This window comes from Apteryx mantelli, chromosome 2, assembly GCF_036417845.1.
Source record: "Apteryx mantelli isolate bAptMan1 chromosome 2, bAptMan1.hap1, whole genome shotgun sequence".
In the NCBI taxonomy this organism is placed as follows: Eukaryota; Metazoa; Chordata; class Aves; order Apterygiformes; family Apterygidae; genus Apteryx; species Apteryx mantelli.
Genome location: NC_089979.1, coordinates 92,007,904 through 92,028,369, shown reverse-complemented (window position 1 = coordinate 92,028,369; position 20,466 = coordinate 92,007,904). Strand labels below are relative to the sequence as shown.

At 37.3% G+C, this 20,466-nt stretch overlaps 1 protein-coding gene across 1 annotated transcript in view; it reads left to right on the top strand.

Annotated features, from left to right (window-relative positions):
- ADCY2 (adenylate cyclase 2) overlaps positions 1-20,466 on the top strand; it is a 197,547-nt gene that overhangs the window by 159,247 nt on the left and 17,834 nt on the right. The window contains exons 16-19 of the mRNA XM_067291033.1: positions 1,068-1,205; positions 8,140-8,259; positions 13,082-13,266; positions 14,825-14,909. Coding sequence (XP_067147134.1) covers positions 1,068-1,205; positions 8,140-8,259; positions 13,082-13,266; positions 14,825-14,909 — 528 coding nt within the window. The remainder of the gene's footprint in view (positions 1-1,067; positions 1,206-8,139; positions 8,260-13,081; positions 13,267-14,824; positions 14,910-20,466) is intronic.

Genomic DNA, 20,466 nt, shown 5'->3' with positions numbered 1-20,466 from the left:
CTGTCTTGTTTGTTTTTTTTTTTTCCATTTCTCTGCCCATTCTTGAGGTTCAGATTATTGTTTTAAGCTTCCTCAAATTGACTTCATTCTTTAAGAATCTATCCAATCTGGTGTGCAAAACTCACTGTCATAATAGGAAATTATGTTAAAAAGTTGCGAGAAATAGAGTGGACTTGTCCAAGTAAAGTGTGATTGGGAAAAAAATATATATTTAGGTGTAGTAAGGCAAAGACCTTTGTGTAAACCATGCCATGTGTGTCTTGGGTAATTGTTCAGCTGAGAGTGATGTGCCATGGCTATTGAACCTGATAAGTGCTGTAATTTGAAGTCCTATTTTTGGCAGTTTTTAGAGCTGAAGTTCTAGCTTCAAAGACTTTCTGTGCTTGTATGTTTGCATACTGCGGTGGCTCTTTTTGGAAGTTTTGACCCAAGACCAAAGTCTGGTGTGAAAACAGTATGTAAAGTGATCTCTAATAGCATTAAGGAAATAGAAAAAAAATTAAGTGTTGATAAAAGGTCATAATTGTGAGTCATGATCTTCACTTGTTTCCTGACGAATGAGGCTTATTGTAATAAAAAGAGAAGCATGCTCTTGAGTAAAGAGGAGAATATTGCTGTATATGTGTTGTTAGAATATCCGGGTATCCCTCAAAAAGGGAAGACTTTTGGGGGGATGTCCTGTTCCTTAACTTTCATTGCCTTTTTTCACAGAGGTTTCAGTAGAGCTGAAAATGACATTTGGAAAGGGCACAAGATGCTTCTGGGCAGTCTTGTCCCCACTTTGCTGAAATTTTGGGAAAGATAATATTTACTGGATGTGCCAGGAATTGTTGTTCCATGTGACCATTTTGTGCCTTTGTACCATCGACCATGTATGTATGAATGGAGGCTATCAATGAGAAGAAAACAGTCAAATACTTCTGTACAATGTTTTGAGATAACCTCCCCGTATATTAATGCTGCCCTCGACACTGACCTTCTCAATTCTAACCTGAAGTTGTTTATAGTAATTAAATATACTAACACTATTTTTGTTTGTTTGTTTATTTTATATTCTTCACACTTAGCAATGTAGCAAGAAAGCATCAGCTTCACTATTGTGGATCCTGAAGTCATCTGGAATAATTGCAAACCGTCCTTGGCCACGGATCACTCTTACATTGACAACCACTGCTATAATATTAACTATGGCTGTGTTTAACATGGTAAGTGGGAAAAAAAGGGTATTTTTTCTTGTTTACTTGTTCCTTTAAGGTCTTTTTCTCATTTTTGTGTTGGAATTTGTTTAGATTAAAGTAAAAATTTATGGAAGCTACATGATAATGATGATTGCCAGAGGCAGAAATGTAAAGTAGAGCAACAGAAAACATGCAGGAAGCTCAGCCATGGCCAGATCCTGGCTAAGTATATTAAGGAAAAACAGAATACTACTCCAAGAATGAAATACTTCCTTGCAGGATGTGTGGAAGACACTGCTTTGTGACACTCCTCTGCTGATCATAAAGTTCTCATAATTTCAAGTGCTTGCCTTTTTTTTGCAAAAGGAAAAAGATCAAAGTTATATCAAGACTTAAAAAGGACTGAACTAAGAGTTTGTTAGGACTTCAGGCTTTGCAGCTTGTGCTTTCCTTTTCTCTCACAACAGGGAAAATCCTTGTAATGTTGTTGTTCTTTTGTAGCTGTAACGAATACGAACTAGGTCTGCCATTAGTCTGCATAAAGCAAAAAACTAATGACCCTGTTTATTCTGAAGGATGTGTTGCTTAATGGCATGAACAGTACAAGGGATCAAAAAAACCCCTTTCTTTTGCCCTATAGTCTCCGTCTGCTTCTTTTAGTACACCCGTGAAAGAGAGAGAATGTTTTTAAAGCCTGCACAGGCATTAGTTTCATTTCAAGTCAATGAGATTTGCACTTTAGTGCTTTTGAAATTGCTACTTCAGTGTTTCCTTTGGTGGCTGGTAGGTTTTGTTACTTGAGGTTCATAAAGCACTTTAAAGATTGATAATACCTGCACTTTTATATTTTGTTTTCCTGTAACATTTCAGGCGACCCTCAGTCAGTCATTTGTTACAGTAAGTGCTAAGCCTGTCAGAATGATGTAAGACATTATGTGGGCATTTAAATGTGGAAACCTCACATTTCTCACAGGAGAGATATGCTAGCACCTTCTCTCAGTTTTGTCTGTTGCAGGATCCTAGTTTTGTTTTTGTTGGTTTTCTGTTCAGGAAAGTAGAGATTTTCCTTTCCAGCATTCTATAAGGAGAAGAGATAGACTCAAAAAAAAAAAAAAAAAGACTTCAGGAATTTCAAATTCATCTAATTGAATTTCATGCTTAAGGCTGATAGAGAAAAACACAAATAAGCAGTGGCTAGAAGATAAAATTATACAGATTCAAATGAGAAATTAGGCTCACTTTTCGACAGTGAAGGCAGTCAGCAACTGGAACAAATTATACTGAAAAACTGTTGATTCTCCATCATTTCTTGTCCTCAGCTCAAGACTACATACCTTTACAGAAGATATGCTTTAGTCAAGAAAAATTTTTTCGGCTTACTACAGGACAAAACTCTGTGATATCGTGGCTTGTAAAACGAAGGAGGTCGAATTAGACTCTTTCTCTTATTTTCAACTCTGTAAATCTATAAGAAGAAATGAAATAACCTACTTGGGATTTAAGTCTAGAGTCTACTTTGAATTGGAGGTCATGCAACAGTATGATTGTTTATTGAGTTAAAAAGCATAAAAAATATATGGTCAGCAACTTTTGTTTTTGTTTTTTTTTTCCTTAGACTGAAGTTCTACTATTGCGTACAGCCCACATAAAATTTGTCCTTCAACTAGTAAAAGACACTTTAGCAGAAAAAGTACTTGTTCGTTGCATCATTTTTAGAAAAAGATTTTAATTTTATTGGTTCAAGTCCATTTTTAGGTGAACTGAATGTTACAGTAATACTTAATAGGCTGTAATTTGACATCTTTGTGCCTTATCAGTAACGACTGCACTATTACAAATAATCATGTTCCATGATATTCATGAGATGATAATTTTAAGTACAATTCCCACCTTGAAACTAAACCTTAATAGTTTGACTAGCAAAAAATGACTTTAAATGTGATTGTGAAATTTGCATTTCCTTAATATTAATAGCAAATTGTGGGAGAGACTCTGAAGTATCATTATTATATCTCCAAGCAACATGTGCTTAATAGCAGAGTCCATTAACTGCATTTATTTCCATGAACTCTTTCAGTAGGAAAAGGCAAAATGTAGCCATTAAGATTTAATGGAGATAAGAAGTGTCTAATCATCCCACACCTAATAAATCATAATTAAGACCCAAAGGTCAAATAAAACTCAGTCTTTGTGGTCAAGGGGCATTAGAATAGAGTGGGGGTGCAGTTTTATTCCAAATTAGCTGTTTCAGCAGGCATCTGAATCTAGTCTTAATGTTTGAGGGATATATAATCATGATTGGTGAAGTTAAAAAAACAGCTAATGCAACATAAGCATCAGATACTCCTCAACTGAAGGAAGAGGATGACTAATGCTGCTTCCATTGAGGATTAGATCTGGTGCCATATATAAAATAAGGCAGTGATCAATCACTGAGGAAGACTGTAAAGTGTTTTTGCTATGTTGGCCTGCATTAAAGAGAATATGAGAAAATATATTTCTTGGAAGCTGAGTTGATGGCTGTAGAGGACACCGGATGACTCTGCCTCACCATCCACTAAGATTCATGGGATCTAAGGGAACACTGCTCAGGATCCCTAGAAGAGCTCCTTCTTTCAGTGACTTCTGCAGCGAATGCATTGATGATTCCTGGCACAGGCACAGAATTTATGCCTGTATTGGGTTCTCCCTCTAGCCATGGCTGATATCGCATTTTTTAAAATGGCAAATAATTCAGCAAACTTGCTTCCATTCTCATACTAGAGAGTTGATTTCTTTAATGTATCTTCATTTTAGTATAGCTAACTGCTTATATGGTTGCTGACCTTGCTCAGTGTTGTATTTTTAGCAGGCAAGCTCTTCTGGGCAGATATACTCTAATTATATGTCTCTACAGTACCTAGCACATTGAAGACCCTATTTTGCAAGGTGCCTAGTGTACTTCATTTAAGCACACCTTGCCTAGGGGTTGGGGGGAGGCAAAGAAATGCCCAGTTGCAGTCATGTAGTGCAAGTGGTACTTGCTGAACCCCACTGCAAATACATCTGAGATTATAGATAGAATTTAAGAAACTTAAGTTCAGTTGTCAGTCTAGGTACACTGGACTAGCAGAGATGCACTAGCAGGTGGGATAGGAAGCACTTGACATTTACCAAACTGAAATAATGTTTACTGCAGTTTTGGAGACTTCCAAGTGTGTGGGGAGAGAGAGTCATGCTGTCATCCCATCGCTTGCTCCACAGTCCAGCAAAGATGAATCTACATCACTCCATACCTGTCAAAGACAGCTTACCCATGTCTCAGCATCACCTCTAGTTTATTCAAGGAATGCTCAAGAGTCTTGATAAGTACTTAGAGTTCCAGGCTTTTCTACCTGAAAGCTTGTGAAGTTGAGGAATGCCACCAGAATTTGGGATTCTCCTTTTTTTTTTTTTTTTTTTGGTGGTGTTCCTATGGGCACCTGGGGATGAGTTTGTGACTCAGCTGTCAGACCCACTGGTATTTTTCAAACGAAGTGGTGATACATGTTTTGAGGAGAAAGCTCTCCTGAACCACACGGATATTCTGAGAGGTGGTAGAGAAAGAAAAGATGAAGAAGAGGCGCTTGAGAGTCCTCTAGGCTTGCATTAGAGATCCAAACAAAACAGCAATGCTGAACAAAAGCGTCATTGCATCTTTTTTTTTTTTTTAAGAAAAATGCAAATGCTCTATTTCAGCCCATGATTACAGGCTTACATGCTTCCACCATACTAAAAAGTATACTCTTGTCACTCTGCCTTTTGCTGAACAGGAGAGGAGAACACAAACATGAACAACTTTTTTTACCACAGCATTTTAAAAGCTGTAGACTGCTGTGTCTTGAGGAAATTGCTAGCTCTTCCATAGTAGCAGCAAATTAGTGTATAGCTACCCATTCATATGAGGCAAGAGGACAGTGGAGAGCAGGAGGGGGACAAAGATGTTTTTTAATACTTTCCTTTATAATCTTTACATGTTCCTTTTCTGTGTAATTTTGTATGATAATGAAGAGAGGGTAGTGATGGGATCAAATTTAATTTAAGCTGTAAATTGAGTGGCACTGCATTTTTTAATAGCAGGCCAGCCCTTTATTTTGGCTGTTTATGTGTTTCAATTGATTCAGCACACCTCTGCCCTGAAACTGGTGACCCTAGAGCACTTACTTCCAAAAGACCATACCTCTGTGCCAGGGCGCTACTGCTGCTGGGCAGAAAGACCACTTCTTGGTGTGCTGAGGGTAGCCTAAGCCTTTTTTTGTCAGGAAAATGATAGTGTCATTTGTCTTTACAGATGAATTCTGCATGACATTGTGCTATAGCAGGTTTAAGGCTGCAGTAGAATTATCTGTGGAGAAACTTAAATCAATTAATATTGCCTCTTTTTTTCCTGTGCTTCCATGGAGGGTTATTTCCTAGCTAAGCATCTCTCCTTCCTGCCCACCCATCACACAGTCAACCTATTCATATAAGTAACTACTGAAATTTTACAAATTTTATTTTTAGTCCATAATTGTTGAATTCAGTGTCCATTTGATTACTCAGTATTCAGTTCTGCCACATTTCCTCCTTTTCAATAGTGTGCTATTTTACGCCTATTAACATGGGAATCAGCAGACTCCCTTGCTGAGTAAGGTGAGGTTCAACCCATTCAGCTTGGCAGACCACCTTCCCAGGCTATCAGCCCCTGTTCTCTGTGAAGCCCTGATCCTGGTGCATTGTGGAGTTGTATAGACATGTTTGAAGTATCTTGTTGAGAAAGCCGACTTTGTTATTAGTAAGATATAAACCACAGTATTACTGTCTCCTGCAGATTCCTGGTCAGGTAAAAGGAGAGATGCCCTAACAAGCTTATCCCATGTTGTGGGGGGGGGAAGGTCTGTCACCGCATGGTTCCTATTCATGGGAATATCAGCACAGCAGGTATTTTCATCATGTGAGGCAAAAAATTCACAACAGAAGATTGCAGATGATAAGAACAGAAGAGAAGAAAAAGCTGCTAGAATATGTGAAGTTAAAATGAAAATTTAATGATAGTACTCTCAGATATTCACTGGTAAACATTAGTATTCATAAAAAATACTGCTTTCATTTGAGTCATTTGAGTAGGTGTGACTGCTTAGTAGGACTGAGCTGTCTCTTAGAAAAAATACTATGTTGAGGAACAATATATATCACCAAAGCGTGATAGCGGATGTAGATAACTGATGAAAGACAAGAAAGACAAGTACAAACACATCATTCAGAAATAAATGTTGTTTGCTCAAGGGAGATGATAACATTTCCAAATCCTTTTTATTCCTTTCTATATTTATTTATGTGTTCATAGGTATATTGCATTTCATATAGCATTCTGTGTATACATTTAAGTCAGAAATGTCCTGTACAAAGCTCAAAAACAAAATTAAAATGCTTTAATAGAGATGAATACATATAAATATATATACACATATACTATATATATAAAAAATTTATAAATGCATTGGCATTCTTAATGGTATATAATCTTTTGCTCTGCAGGAATGTGTGAGATAAGATTCTGAAAATAAATACAGTTATTTCACATTTGCAAAAAAAAGTAGATGTACTTGATACTGCTTCCAAAGAAATGGTAGAACAGCTCACAGTTGCATAAGGGAGGGAGAGATTATGCGAGTAAACCAAGGCACATTCATCTGACCTCAGAATTTAGTTTTAGAATAAATTTCTAAGAATCACTAAAAATATAGAGCAACATTGAAAATGGAATAAAATACAACCTGTTTTTAACAGAGGTATGTCATGCCAGGCTAACATGATATTGTTTTACCAATGTAACCACTTCTGTAGATGGTAGAAATGTGGTAGGTGCTTTTTAATATGGTCTTTGCTGAAGCGTTTAATATAGGGTACCATATAAGGTATTAGTAGAGTGCAGGAGCTCTTTCATCTGGTACTGCAGTTTATCTGTTGTATCACTGATACTGATCCTGAACATATAGTTCACTGATTGCTGGTTAATTATGTGCAGTTAGTAAATCAATAAATCATTTTGATCCTGGTTTGATTAAGCTGAATGAATTGAGCAGTTTTTCTCTGGGACAGAAGGTAAGCTGGAGAAGAGGAGGGTGGGAAAAAAATTTTGATTACTAACTGGCTAAAGTGCCAAGACCGGTAGGCTAGAGGGAGGCACAGTGATAGTGGTTGTGATTAAGTCAACATGTAACACTGTTACACTGCAATAACTTCATCCCCTGTCTGAACACCACTGACATGAGGTACAAGAAGCCATCTAAAAGCACAAGAACAAAACATAGCAACTGGCCATGAAAGCATCGAGGCTGGTTGAACTTAGAAACAGTTGCTAGTCACTAAAGTGGTGAGACTCAAAGCAGTGGAATTTATGAGGTCAAAGAGATCTAACTCTTTAAGCATGCATGGACTTAATGCAGCATTATTGTATCAACAGGAGGCTGAATTTCATGATCCAGGAGCTACCATTTCCAATATTCTGTTCCAATAAGATTAGTAGCAATTTTATCATCATCATTAATACGAGAAAGTTGCATCTGTATAAATAGACTTCATTAAAGACTTACTATCCTTTCTTTAATTCTTCACACATTTAAATAGGAGATTCGGCTGAGGCGAACCCAGGAATTATTTTTCATATTGAATCTATTTTATTGTCGTCGCTAGTGTGTATGAGATGCTGATGTACGAAGCTAACATAACAGAAAGGATTTCATCTCATACAGAAATAGAAAGTCCCAGGTGTGGGTTAAAAAAGTTGTTTTTGTCTGAAGCGTGCAAGAACAGATAGTCAATGTCATTTTCCCTTTGTTTTTTCTATTTGCAGTGAAATACTGAAGTTAAGTGATTACTGACAAGGCTTTCTCCATTTCTCTTCTCTCTTTTGACCTTATATAGCTGACAGGCTAATGGATTACATGTTGTTTTTCTCTAGTTTTTCCTGGATAATGCTGTGAAAGCTTTTCCTCCAGTTCTTAATTTGTCAAATGCAAGTTTTCCTAATTCAAGTGATCAGGCACAGTGGTGTATACAAAACAACTATTTTTTCCTACCGGTAAGTTCCTTTTACATTTCTTTATTTGTTCACACTAATAACACTAAATTGACTGTCACTGGATCTGTTTGAAGTTAAACACCCACCAGTTTTCAAGAACACTCCAAAAGGTTGGGGGGGTTTTCAGTCACCTGCAACTATCTTGGAAGGAATTGGGGAGTTAAAGGAGGTTAATACTTGTGCGAATGGAGGTCTTAATGACCAGCGGGTCAAAAAGCAGGAGAAAGTCTGATAGTGAAGAACTGTGAATCATTACTTCGAACAGACTGGCGTTATCAGGGGAACACACGGTGACCGCAGAGCAGATTAGATGTACAGCAAAGCCTCCACACGATGGTCAGTGAGGAATCAAGGTCTGTCTGCAGACGGGCTTCACCCATGCCTGGCCTGGCAACATGCTCTTTTCTCATCATTGACCTGGTACTAAATTTGAAACTTGCAATCATCAGACTTTTGACACTGTGTATTTTATCAAGCAACAGACTGGGAGGAGGAAAGGAAATAGGATTTTCATATACCGCCCTATAAATGGTTTCAAAGACCTGAACTGATTGGAATGAGATGATTTAGTGTGACCAAGAGCACAGCTACGCGTGCAAGAGGAGGGGAAAGGACATTGCTGCAAAAATGGGATCTGTGTCCCAGAGAGCAATGATTCTTAACAGATTTACAAAAGACCTTCAGTTGAACACAAAAAGCTCTATTTTGTGCCAAAAAATGGTCAACCGTGTTTGGATGAATAAGCAGGAGGCAGTGAGAGGAGAAGGGAGATTATTTTATCTCTTTATGCAGAATTGATGACACCAGCACCAGAATGGTGTGTGCTGAATTCAAAATAATGTTTTACATGAAACAGCTATTGACTATGTCAAGCTAAGCAATGCGAGGCACACACAAAAGCAAGATGTTATTTATGTGCAGAACGCTCCTGCAAAAAACAGTCACAGTAACTGCACCAATTACAAACTTTCAGCATCTCCCTGCTAAAGATACAGTATAAAGCATGAGTTTCGGGTTCTCATTTTCAAGTTTAGATAAGTAAATACTATCAGGCACTGCTGGATACCTAAATCCTCTTTTGGCCCTGGCATCAACTAATTTTGGTGTCAAAAAAATGACCCTGTCCTTCCAGCTGCTGCGTATGTACACACTCACAACCACACAGAAATAAGTTGTTTCTATTGCTTTTGATTAGCAGGGTCTCTAGCCCCATTTTTTTACATTACTTTTTACAGTTTTGAACTTTCTGGAAGGTTTTTTTTCCTTTAATTGTTAAGTTCTCCAAAAAGTATCTGAATGCTCCATTTTTCATAAAGTATATGTATTATTAAGATTAAACCTGTTTTCTTAAAATTCTTTGTGCATGTTTTTTTCCTGTATTTTCCCTTGCATAACTAAGATCTTTGTCAGCTTATATGATTGGCACACTTCTAATAATTAATGGCTTCTAGATGTTAAACTGTTAATATGCATTCTTTCATCAAAGGAACTTTGTCTTTGATAAAATGACAGAACAATTATGTTGAAAATGTCATTTTTGATTATATGAATGTAAAGCTTAGGTTGGCTAAAGATTTTAATGCTCTTCCCCCATTTTGTTTATTAAACAGCTCTCAAATGTACATTATTTTCATCCTAAGGCACTGCAGAGCTCATAACTTCTAGCTTAAAAAGCTGCGAGTTCCTTTCAAATTACTATTTTTGATTGTTGACTTAGAAAGCTGTTTAGAAATTTTGAAATAAGTGTCTTCTCTCTTTACTGAATAAGATATTGAACACTTTTGTTGACAATGTTTATTTTCTTAAGTTAAAAATCAATCTATCTGTGGGTTTGCTTTAAGCATTAAATCTGCATTCATCTGCATTATCTCATGCAGATAAATCTCCTGTGATTTGCAACAGTGGAGCTGACAAATCTATTGACTATATAATCCAAAATGAGCAAATAAGAGATTTTTTATTGTTTCAGCCCCACTAGAATTTAGTCTATTTGGGAGCATACTAATTGATTCCCTCCCTCTTCCACCTCCCAAAATAGCTTTTCTGACTTGCATTGCTTGCTTTCTTGCTCTTTTAAAAGATTTACCAAAGTCAAGGACTTTGCTTGTGTTTTTGTTCAGTTTTGTTATGAAGCTTCTGTAGTTTCCATGTATTGAAAGTTAGGCCTGGGAGATTTTGAATCATGCATCTCTGCCCCTGTGCTGAAATACTGACTGATCAGTGCTGCTGTCTCCATGTGTTAAATAAACAAAAGTCATATTACTGACTTTTAAAAGATGCAGTTTTGGAATACACTGTATTCAACTAAGGAATTCCAAAACAACTTTGTTTTCAATTTTTTCTTCACAGACATATTAGGCTAGAAGAGATGAGATGAAATGCACTGGGCTGAAGATAAGATCATAAGGATCACTGCAGCTCAGTGTCTGGGGAAAAGCCTCAATTTCTGCGCAATCTGAGGCCATTTCTTTCTTCAGTAGGTTGTACAAGGGCCTGAATCTGAGGCCTTGACTCAGAAAGAAGCCTAGTGTACCTTTACACAAAAGGTATAAATTTGGCCCAGCTGGCAGTAGTTCCTGTGTAGGAAAGTTCAGATTCATTTGCTCAAATCAGAGGAGGTTGCTTGGCCCAGGAGCCAGGCTGCTGTTTGCCCAACAGCTTGCAAACTTATGCACTTTGGGAAGGAGAAGAGCTCTCACGCTGCGTACACTGCAGTAATTCCACTGGCCCTGATTTTCTGTATGGTTACTTTGACTGTTTCTTCACCAAACTGTTGCTATTTTTCAATGTCCTGCATGCGTCTTTCTCAGAAGTTAGCTCGACTGCCAGCTGCCCTCACCCCTCCACAGTGCATCTTTTGAAGCACATTATCTTGTGGTTCCTCTTCTGATTTCTTTCAAGACCTGTTGCTTTAGTCCAAAAAGCTGAAAAGCATAGAAAAGGATTCGGAGGACAATGCTTCCATGAGCTACTTCAATTTGCAAAATGTTTATTAAAAAGGTGGAATTTCAATCCCTTTAAAAGGATTTTAAATGTTCTCTTGTGGTGTTGGCTGCTCAGAAACAAGAATCTTGAACTAATATATGAAAATTATAATATGAAAAAGGTATAGTTAGGGCTGCATTTTCAAAAAAGCCCCCTAACCTGGTGTGACTGTTCAAATAGAGTTGCCTATAGACTGATTTCCAAGTCTGCATGATACTTACTGGAATCTTGCATTTTAATATACAATACCTGCATTCTCAGATGTGTGGCTGTGCAACTATTCTATAATCCATCCACCCATGTCTGAAATCTTGGTTTTCTGTCTAGACTATGTGTTCCTATGGAGCATTAACAGAGACTGTTTATTCCACTTGGAAGATTTTGGGGTTCAGTACTGGATTCTTGGATTCACTTTTGGATTCAGGACTGTCCTTTGTTTGTTTGCTTGCTTTTTGGAAAACTAATTTCAAAAGTGGGATGCCTTATCAAGCAAAAAATGAATTCTGCTACTTTTATATAACACCGAATTCTGAAATTACAGCGTGACCTGTTAAGGAATGCAACCATCATGAAGTTTTAACTTTGGTGATTCTGAAAAATAGTTCTTTTTATTTCTTTTTTCAAGCAGATCTGCAAACAATTTACAATAACGATGAAGATTCATATGGCAGATCAATTCTGCCTGACAGGTGCCATGAAAATTATTCTTCTTAGTGATCCTCCAAAATCAGCATACAGTGATTCAGGTTCTATCAAAAATGCTGCCATCAAGTCAACAGTAGTCTGAAAGTAGCGTACCTAGAAATAAAATGCTTTGTAGTGTAAGAAAAGGTAACTTCCTTAAAAGGTTCAGGACTATAATTTTCAGGAACCATGTAAGCTTCCTCTTGGGCCAAGGAATCGTATGTTAAGGTCCAAGTTTCTGATTCTAGTGAGAATGTGTTATTTCTGTTTTAGCAATAATTTTGATGTCCCGATCTCTTTCCAGAAAGTATCCAGCAAAAGTCTTTTTCAAGGAATTTAACTTCAACCATACGTATTTTTGTTGACATACATGACATGTATGAAGAAAAAGGTTGTTTTTGCCAGTGGTGTGTGCTTTTATGTAGTCATAACTCAAGCGGATTTGACATAAAGATTTTTTTTTAGTTGTTTAATATTAATGTTATACACAGGCCAAGTTAATCATTTTATATTCTTCATCTCCGAATCATATTTCTAGAGTTTGTACAGCTATGTATCTCAGAGGTTCTCAAGATCTGTGCATACTACATCAGTTTACAAACACTGCGAGCATAGTCAATGAAATAGTTGTTTTTGGATCTGCAGATGTTTTGATCTTGATCTTCCCCTATGCTCAGTAATATGCACAGGATGGTTATGGTACTCCAGTATGACTGCAAACCATGCAGAGGCACGGGAGGAAGCCTTCTGTCAGCAAGCTGGCAGTAGACTCTTGCACTAAACTTCAACACCAGCAGTGGTGTTCCAAACATAAGCAATTCTTGCTACTGCAGATGAGCAAATAAAAAGTGGCAAAGGGTGACAGCTGGGGAGGATAAATTAGGAGCATAATCTGCATTTTAATGAGTTTAGGGTGAATTTGAGCCAAGTGAGAAAAAGGGTATATTTTATGAAACACCAATATCTGGTTGATATTGACTGTCTATAAACCATAATGTCCCTTATACTCTGATTCTTTACACACTGCAATAGATTCCATACTTAACTAGTCAGTTAACAACTTTTTTAAAACTAGCCTAGGCATTTTATTCTGTATGATTTACCATTCAACAGCCAAATTCTAAATATTTCCCATTTGCTTTTCCTTTGTCAGTATTTTATATACAGCTGCATATTAGGACTGATTTCCTGTTCTGTTTTCCTGAGAATAAATTATGAATTGAAAATGGTGATAATGTTGATTGCACTGGTGGGCTACAATGTTATCCTCCTACACACTCATGGATCCATGCTGGATGATTACAGCAAATTTATGTATGCAGTGGCACCTGTAAAAAGGTAGGTTGATAATTCCAGCTTTTCTGAAACTAATCAAAATGAGATATAGGTTTTTGAGGTGCAGAAACTATGTTAGTTCTTAGGTCATGAAACAGATTTTTTTGTATATATTTGGCTATATAATCTACAAGTCACAATTTAAAATCACCGCCATGCTGATATCAATATACAAGTTAACATCACCACCTAAGAGAATTAGAATAAAATAAACAAGTCTAGACAAGATGTATAAATCACGTAATATAGGAAGTACAGTATGGTTTAGTTTGCATTGTCTAATAAGGACATTAGGAAGAAATGTTAAACATCATTAAGGCTGTTAAAACATATTTGCTGCAAGCCAAAGAAAATCAGCTTTCCCAGAACTAGTATGTTGTCTTAAAATGTTACAAATGCAGTCTCAACTATTGAAAAAAAAATGTAGACCTAAAGCTGGATAGGTTTCTTGCTGTACTTGCAAATCCATATGTTGCATTTCCAATGAAGCTACAGAAGTCTTTGTTATCAGTGATATTATAAGAGACAAAAATTATGCCTCTAATTCTAGGTATTGCCATGAAAAAGTTTTTGGACACGTATAATTTCTACCTCATCTTTAAAACAAAGAGGTGATTGTCTTATACATAGCCTGAGTGGGCAGCGCATACGCCAAAAGAGAAAAAATGCATATCCAGAGTAGAATTTCAGTGTCCTTTTTTCCTGTGCTATATACTGCTTAAGATCTTTACGAGACGACCATGGGAAAGGATCCAAATTAACAGGAAAACATATGTTTTGTTGGGGCTTAGGTCTAAAGACTTAAGCATAAGCAAAAGCAGGTATTCATGTGTCCATTGCATTAGTGGAAAGGATTTCTGTGGGATGGGATGTAGAACTGCACGACAGGTTAGTTTGATCATGAGTTTCTCGCAGCCTTAATTTTGCCAGTCAAGCTGTGTCTGTTGGTGTTTTCCTACATAGACAGGTTCTTCTTCACCAAGGTTGTTCTTCTGGTGGCATCAGTAGGGGGCTGCTAGTGTGGACTGTTTCTCATTACTTCTAGTGTCTTTTCCCAAAGCAGAGTTTTTAATAAACTGTGTATGAAATCTAGCTAGTGCCCCCTGTGGTTCTGAGATAAAAAGACATCTTGGAAAGGAGGTGCTCCCTCCACCTTCCGTTTCTTCATATTCATAAGATGCAGTCAAGCTCTCCCTTATGAAAGTAGTATATTACATAAAAAAAAAATCTTTCTTTCATCTGTCTATACAGAATAAACACCAAATGGTCTCCATTTATAAGCAAAGAAGGGTATTATTTTTAAGAAATTTTCATCTTAGTACTGGACCTAAAAATATAAGCACATTTCCATAAACTGTAGTAGAATTTAATTAATTTTTATTATGAAAATAATCATATTTCATCAAATAATAAGAAATATCATAAATGGTTTCAATTTAAAATGGTCTTAATTTACATACCAGAAAGCAGTATAAATTGCAGTCTTTTCCTTATTGTTGTGCTAAAGTAATTTTGTTTCAACTTTTGAGTAGCTTGCTGAACTTAGGCTTTTATTTTGTAGGCCAGGAATACTGAAAGACCTGAAGACAATGGGCTCAATTTCTCTGTTTATATTCTTCATCACATTACTGGTTTTGGGTAGACAGGTAAGATGCACAGTTCTTTTCATCTGCATTAGTGGACACAATGCCAGCCCCCCACCTCCTCAAACATTTTTTAGATTTTCGACAGACACCTTTCTTCTGTTTTGCCCCACACCCTTGCAAAGGAGCGTTGGAAGTATCTAAAAAGTGATTTCCTTTATTGCCTTCAAATATGTCCTTAAAACTCACCTCTGCAGTAACTGTGGTAGAGACTGTGGGCGTTACATCAATAGAGTGCTGTGACTATTGCCCGTCATGCTGACCAATATTGTCTTGCAGCATCCGAGTGTGCTCCCATCTGTCTGCATCCATCTGCTGGCTCCCTGGTTGCTTAATTACAAGCTATTTTCTTCACAGTTATTACCATTTGATGCAGACACAAAAATAATATAGCATGCACATCAAATGTACCACATACTGAGGCCACAGTTGTATTCAAACTATTAACCAACGGGAAACTACTCTTTTTATTACCCAATGGTGCTTTTTTCAGTAGAAACTTGGTGTCTTACGTTCTGTGGAGTTGAGGGCAGGTGCAAGGGCAATTCTCTCTCTAAATCCTCAGGCCTATCCGTGACTAAATGCTGCAATCCCAGCCCACTGTGCTAGCAACCATGTAAGGCTCAGGATATGGCTCTGAGATGGGAGAGGCAATCCATGTGACATCTCATCAGCAGCCTGCACCCCATTAGCCTGCAGCCTTAACAGGGACTTCATGTCATACTGTCTCTAAACCACTCATTTATAATTCTCCCAAAGCATAATAACCATAATTTAAATTCCCAAGCAGACCATCCAGTTTGCTAGACAAAAAAAAATCCTATTTGGCACCTTTTGCAGTTTTTGCTGTAGGGGGAATATTCTTCTTGAGGTCCAAATAAACTTCTCCATCAGCCTTGCTACCAGCATTTGTTAGAGTTTGCTCATTTGGTGAAGGTAGCAGAAAGTAGGGCTGGGACACAGCTATATCCAGCAGGAAACAGGGATAAATACTTCACCACACCAGGTAAGAATCCTTAGTCCCTGTCAGCCAAAGTGTCAGGTAGAGTGGATACTGTGTGCAATGTCGATATGAAAGGAGAAGAAGAAACATCATCCCCACTAAGCAAAGAGAGTGTTCCTTGTGGGTAGATCAGGGTTCCGTTACATCAACAAGAAACTTTATATTTGGCATGGTACAACAGTTTGAATGTGTTGTTCTCTGACTGTCACACTGCTTGAAAAATGATCCTCTAATTGCAGAAATCTTTGTTTTCAGGGCTTTAGGTCTAGATTTTTGTCATAATTCTGTGTGCGTGTGAATTTTCAGTCTGTTGCCTTTAATTTTTCCGCTAGTTTATTGTCTCTTAAGACAATAGGAAAGGAGAGGAGAAAAACCCTCTGTGTTTTTCAGCATTTTTAGGCTAAGTCTAAATAATAATTAGAAAATGTTTTGAACTAGTTTTAGCACAAACCTCCCATAAAACCTGCCATTTTAGGCTTCCATTAGCAACCACCAACTGGTGGCAAATGCTTAGGGAGAGAATAGGGAAGGAGAAACAGTACCAGCATAACATGACCATTCAGTGAAGCGATGTCACTGCAACGTTCATAGGCACATTGTATTTTTCCCACATTCTGCCAGTGAGCATTTCTGTGACAGTGTTTAATAGCTACTGATTGCTCTACCTTCTATTAGGATGTCTAATTCCTTTTTAAGGAAAATTCCCTTACCCATAAAAGCACAGAGCAGTTGACAAAACCTTACACTACACTTCCACAGGCATGTCCCCATCAGGAGAGATGTCGAATTGCATTCATTCTACATGTTTTTTCCCCAGATATTGGACACAGCTGATCCCAAACGTATTTATATAAAATGGAGGAAACCGACATGGTGTTTCTGACCAGCATCTACTTAGACAAACAGAAAGGTTCAGTGGAAGAACATTTTTCGCAAAAGAACAGCTCAATCTCTGACATTGCAGTTCATATTCTCAAGGGCACATAAACATGGGAACTAATGTTCATAGCCCTACTGGACAGCAAAATCATGTATTTAGTAGAGATGTTGTTTTTATGGCTACTTGCAGCCCTCCTGTCATCATAGTTCTTGTTGAGCCTTTCCCAACCCCAGCACCCATCTTCCACTGAGGGTCATATACAAGTCATTTCTCCATTTGCTATCACATTTTTCCACTTTGCAGATAGTATCATTGTTTTTTTTCCTCTCTGTTTCTCAATACCTAATTGATTATTTTAACAATGTTAAACTAAGAATACAGCACAGCTATGCTGATCTAATGGGAAGCCACCAATGAAAAGGGTGGTCTTTCTGCTTCTCTTGTACTGGCATCGGTGCTTCTCTGTCCCCAGAGTGAGTAACCGGAAAGTTAATGAAAAGTAAATGGTTTCCCACAAGCCTAGCGCTGTGCACCTGCTCACAGGCCAGTCAAGTGCTGACCTTGATGCAAAAAAAAAAGGGGGGGGGGAGCTAGTATAGCATTACAGGTTATATCAGCAAACTTAACTCTCAGGGTCAGCTAATACTTCAAGCTGCATAACCTACTAGAAGAAGTAGCCACTCACTCCTATCCTTGTATCTCCTCATTTGTACTGGCACAGCTACTTGTGGAGCTGTATAGTTGGCCCAAAATAGGGAAGTGATCTGGCTTTAAAAATTAACCCTGGAAAAATGATCCTTTTCAGCCCAATGTTTCCTGATCTAGTTTTATTGTGTGACTGCATCAGTGCTTGTGCCAGAAGAATTAGCATAGGGTGGAAGTGAGCAGTCAGAAGTGAACCAGAGAAAGCAGAACTGCTTCTTTTTGATGGCCATATTAGCTTAGGATAGCAAACAAAACATTCCAGAAACATTCCCGGGCACTAAGATCACATTGCAGTCTGCATGCACTTTTAAAATAGTGCATGCACTTTTAAAATAGTCCTTTAAAAATAATGTATTGAGAATGCTAACTCTTAAACCCTGCCTGGGCAGTGCCTGGGAGAATGCGAACTGGCATGGGCCAGGCTGTGCAAGGGAGGCTGTGAGGTGGAATCTCCTTAGCTTCTTCATCTAAATAAAAAGCTATGTTTAATTTCTCTGCAATGGTCTTATCTGCTTGAGTCCTTTCCTATCACTCTGACCCTTCACTGAATCCCACAGGATTCATCTCACTTATCTGTAGACACCTATGTCATAGCCCCTCATGAACTGCTTATCTTGACTTTCTGTCTAGTCAGTGATGAGAATTAGTTCATCTCACTCTGAGGCAAATGTTGAAAATAGACCAGATGAGTGTCCCACTAGAATTTAAAAATATAGCTAAATTCATCTCTGTGCAATCAGGCAATAAGAAGTGAATAAATTCTTGTTACACTTAACTGCTTTTGCCCAGGAACAAATTACCACTGATAGAAATCTCTGGGTTGCATTGCCTTGCACAGATGCACAGTAGCCTCTTGTCCCGGAGGAAGCCAATTGCTCAGTGGTGCCTGCAGGAATTCAGTGTCCTTCATGCCTCACTTGATGGTCCACTGTGCCCACCAGCTGAGAAGTGCTGTCGAGGGATGTAGTGATTACTTTAGTGAAGAAGGCAACTTTTTGTATCTCAAGGGTACTGTGCCTGCTGGCGTCCCTTGCTGAGGTATGAGGGCCATTTTAACATATTTTCATTCAGATATATTGAAAGGGTTCTGTAGCTAACATTTGAAGTAGGGAACAATCTTGGTTTTCATATGACTATAAGACTTGAAAGTTTGAATGGTATCTTTAATGGCATATTTATATATATATATTTAAATTGGGATACATCATACAAACAATAAAAATGCAATTTAAAGTAAGGTTTAATGGGGTGGTGATTTGTTTTAAAAGTCATGGGCATTTTGAACTATGATATTTTGGCATTTGTAATTTCAAAGCTAATTTGTAGAGTACATTGTGCTGCATGATTTCCAAGTTTTGTTTGCTATATTTTTGTGACAGCCTAACTTTAATTCAATAAATAAGAGTAAATAAATTATGTTTAGTATTATCTCTTAAAGAAGAGAAATATCTTTTTGAAGACTTCAGCTTATCTAACACCTTTTCTTTTCAATACAAATATGATACAATGTATAAATACCCAATTTCAGTTTTATTTCAGGTATCCAGTTTACTTTTGATAAATATGCCAGAAATTTTGACATCCCAGTTTTTTATTGGACTTCTTCTGCATGAATGTAGTTGGTGTCCTTTGCCTTTATCCTTTTATGTGGGTAACTTGGATAGAGTGGCCTATTTGCTTATTCTTGGTAAACTGGCACTTGTTAAATATGTTTGTAAGAAGGAGTTGAAAGAATACAAATATTTCTCCCACTTGAAATATTAGAGACACTCTAAAAAAAGGGCTGCATGCATTTTACATTGTGTGATCAGTTTTGAGAAAAAGCTGTTCATGACCTAAATCTTTATAGGAGGGTTAATTGCCATTTGATATATGAATGATGACAGAATGCAACAGTAAAATCTTGTTTCCAAGTTCCTGCAGAGGTCTGTTTTCAGGTTCTCTGCTCCTTCATGTTCCTTCATGTCTTTGCACATATTTAAGTCCCTGCTCACTCTTCATTTGTTTATAATCTGTAAATATTCTATAGTAACATGTAAATACTTCAAAATTTTCAGCTTTTTCACTTAGTCAATAAATCTTTGGGGTGCAGGATCATGCATTATGAGATGCTAAGACCCATTTTACTTTCAGAATAATATTATTCTTATGTGGGAAGAGCCAGAATATTTCTTTTGTGGTGCATTTAAGGTCTGCGTTCTCTCTGTACTAGTATATATATCAGCACAAGAATAATTCATCACTAAGGATTTAATGGTGTGGATGATTGTTTTTGTAATTAAAATATCTAAACAATATCCAGCCCTCATCAGCCAATTTAAAGGCAGCCTGAGTAGCTTGGTTTCTATGCATTTAGCACATGGCTTTCTTATTATTATTTTTTCATTTTGCAATTTGTTGGCAGGTACATTCACTTCATCAGTTTTTACCTTCATTGCTTTTTGAAAGCTTTCAAAATCATTTTAGTATTATCTCCGTGCAACTTTCTACTCTATCTTTGGCTGTGATCTCAACAAGTTATCTGTGAATCATTTAGAGCTGCAATAGTAACCTTCCAGTCAGAAGGGCGACCTTCATTTTTGGTGTGAACAACTATTGACTGCTAAAAATACTAGAAAGCATTTGTTGTTTTTTGTAGAGTAAGATTGTCATCATAATTATGTTCTCCTGGTCAATAACTTAGTCTTCATTGAGGCCTCAGGATAGCATTAAACTACTGGGCTCCACTGAAATGGGTCTTGATTTATATCAGCTCAAATGAGATAGTCAAGCCAGTGAAGTCTTTGATGTCGAAATAATGCCCTGGAATTTACCACAAAACATTAACAATACAGAAAAGAAGTACAGAGAGCTCCACAAAAAATGCAGTTTTATGCATTTGTAAACATCTTATTTAATGAAAATGGAGCTCCAAAAATATTGATATTCCAAGAATATTATGCATTTCCTATATAATTGCAGTTATTATTATT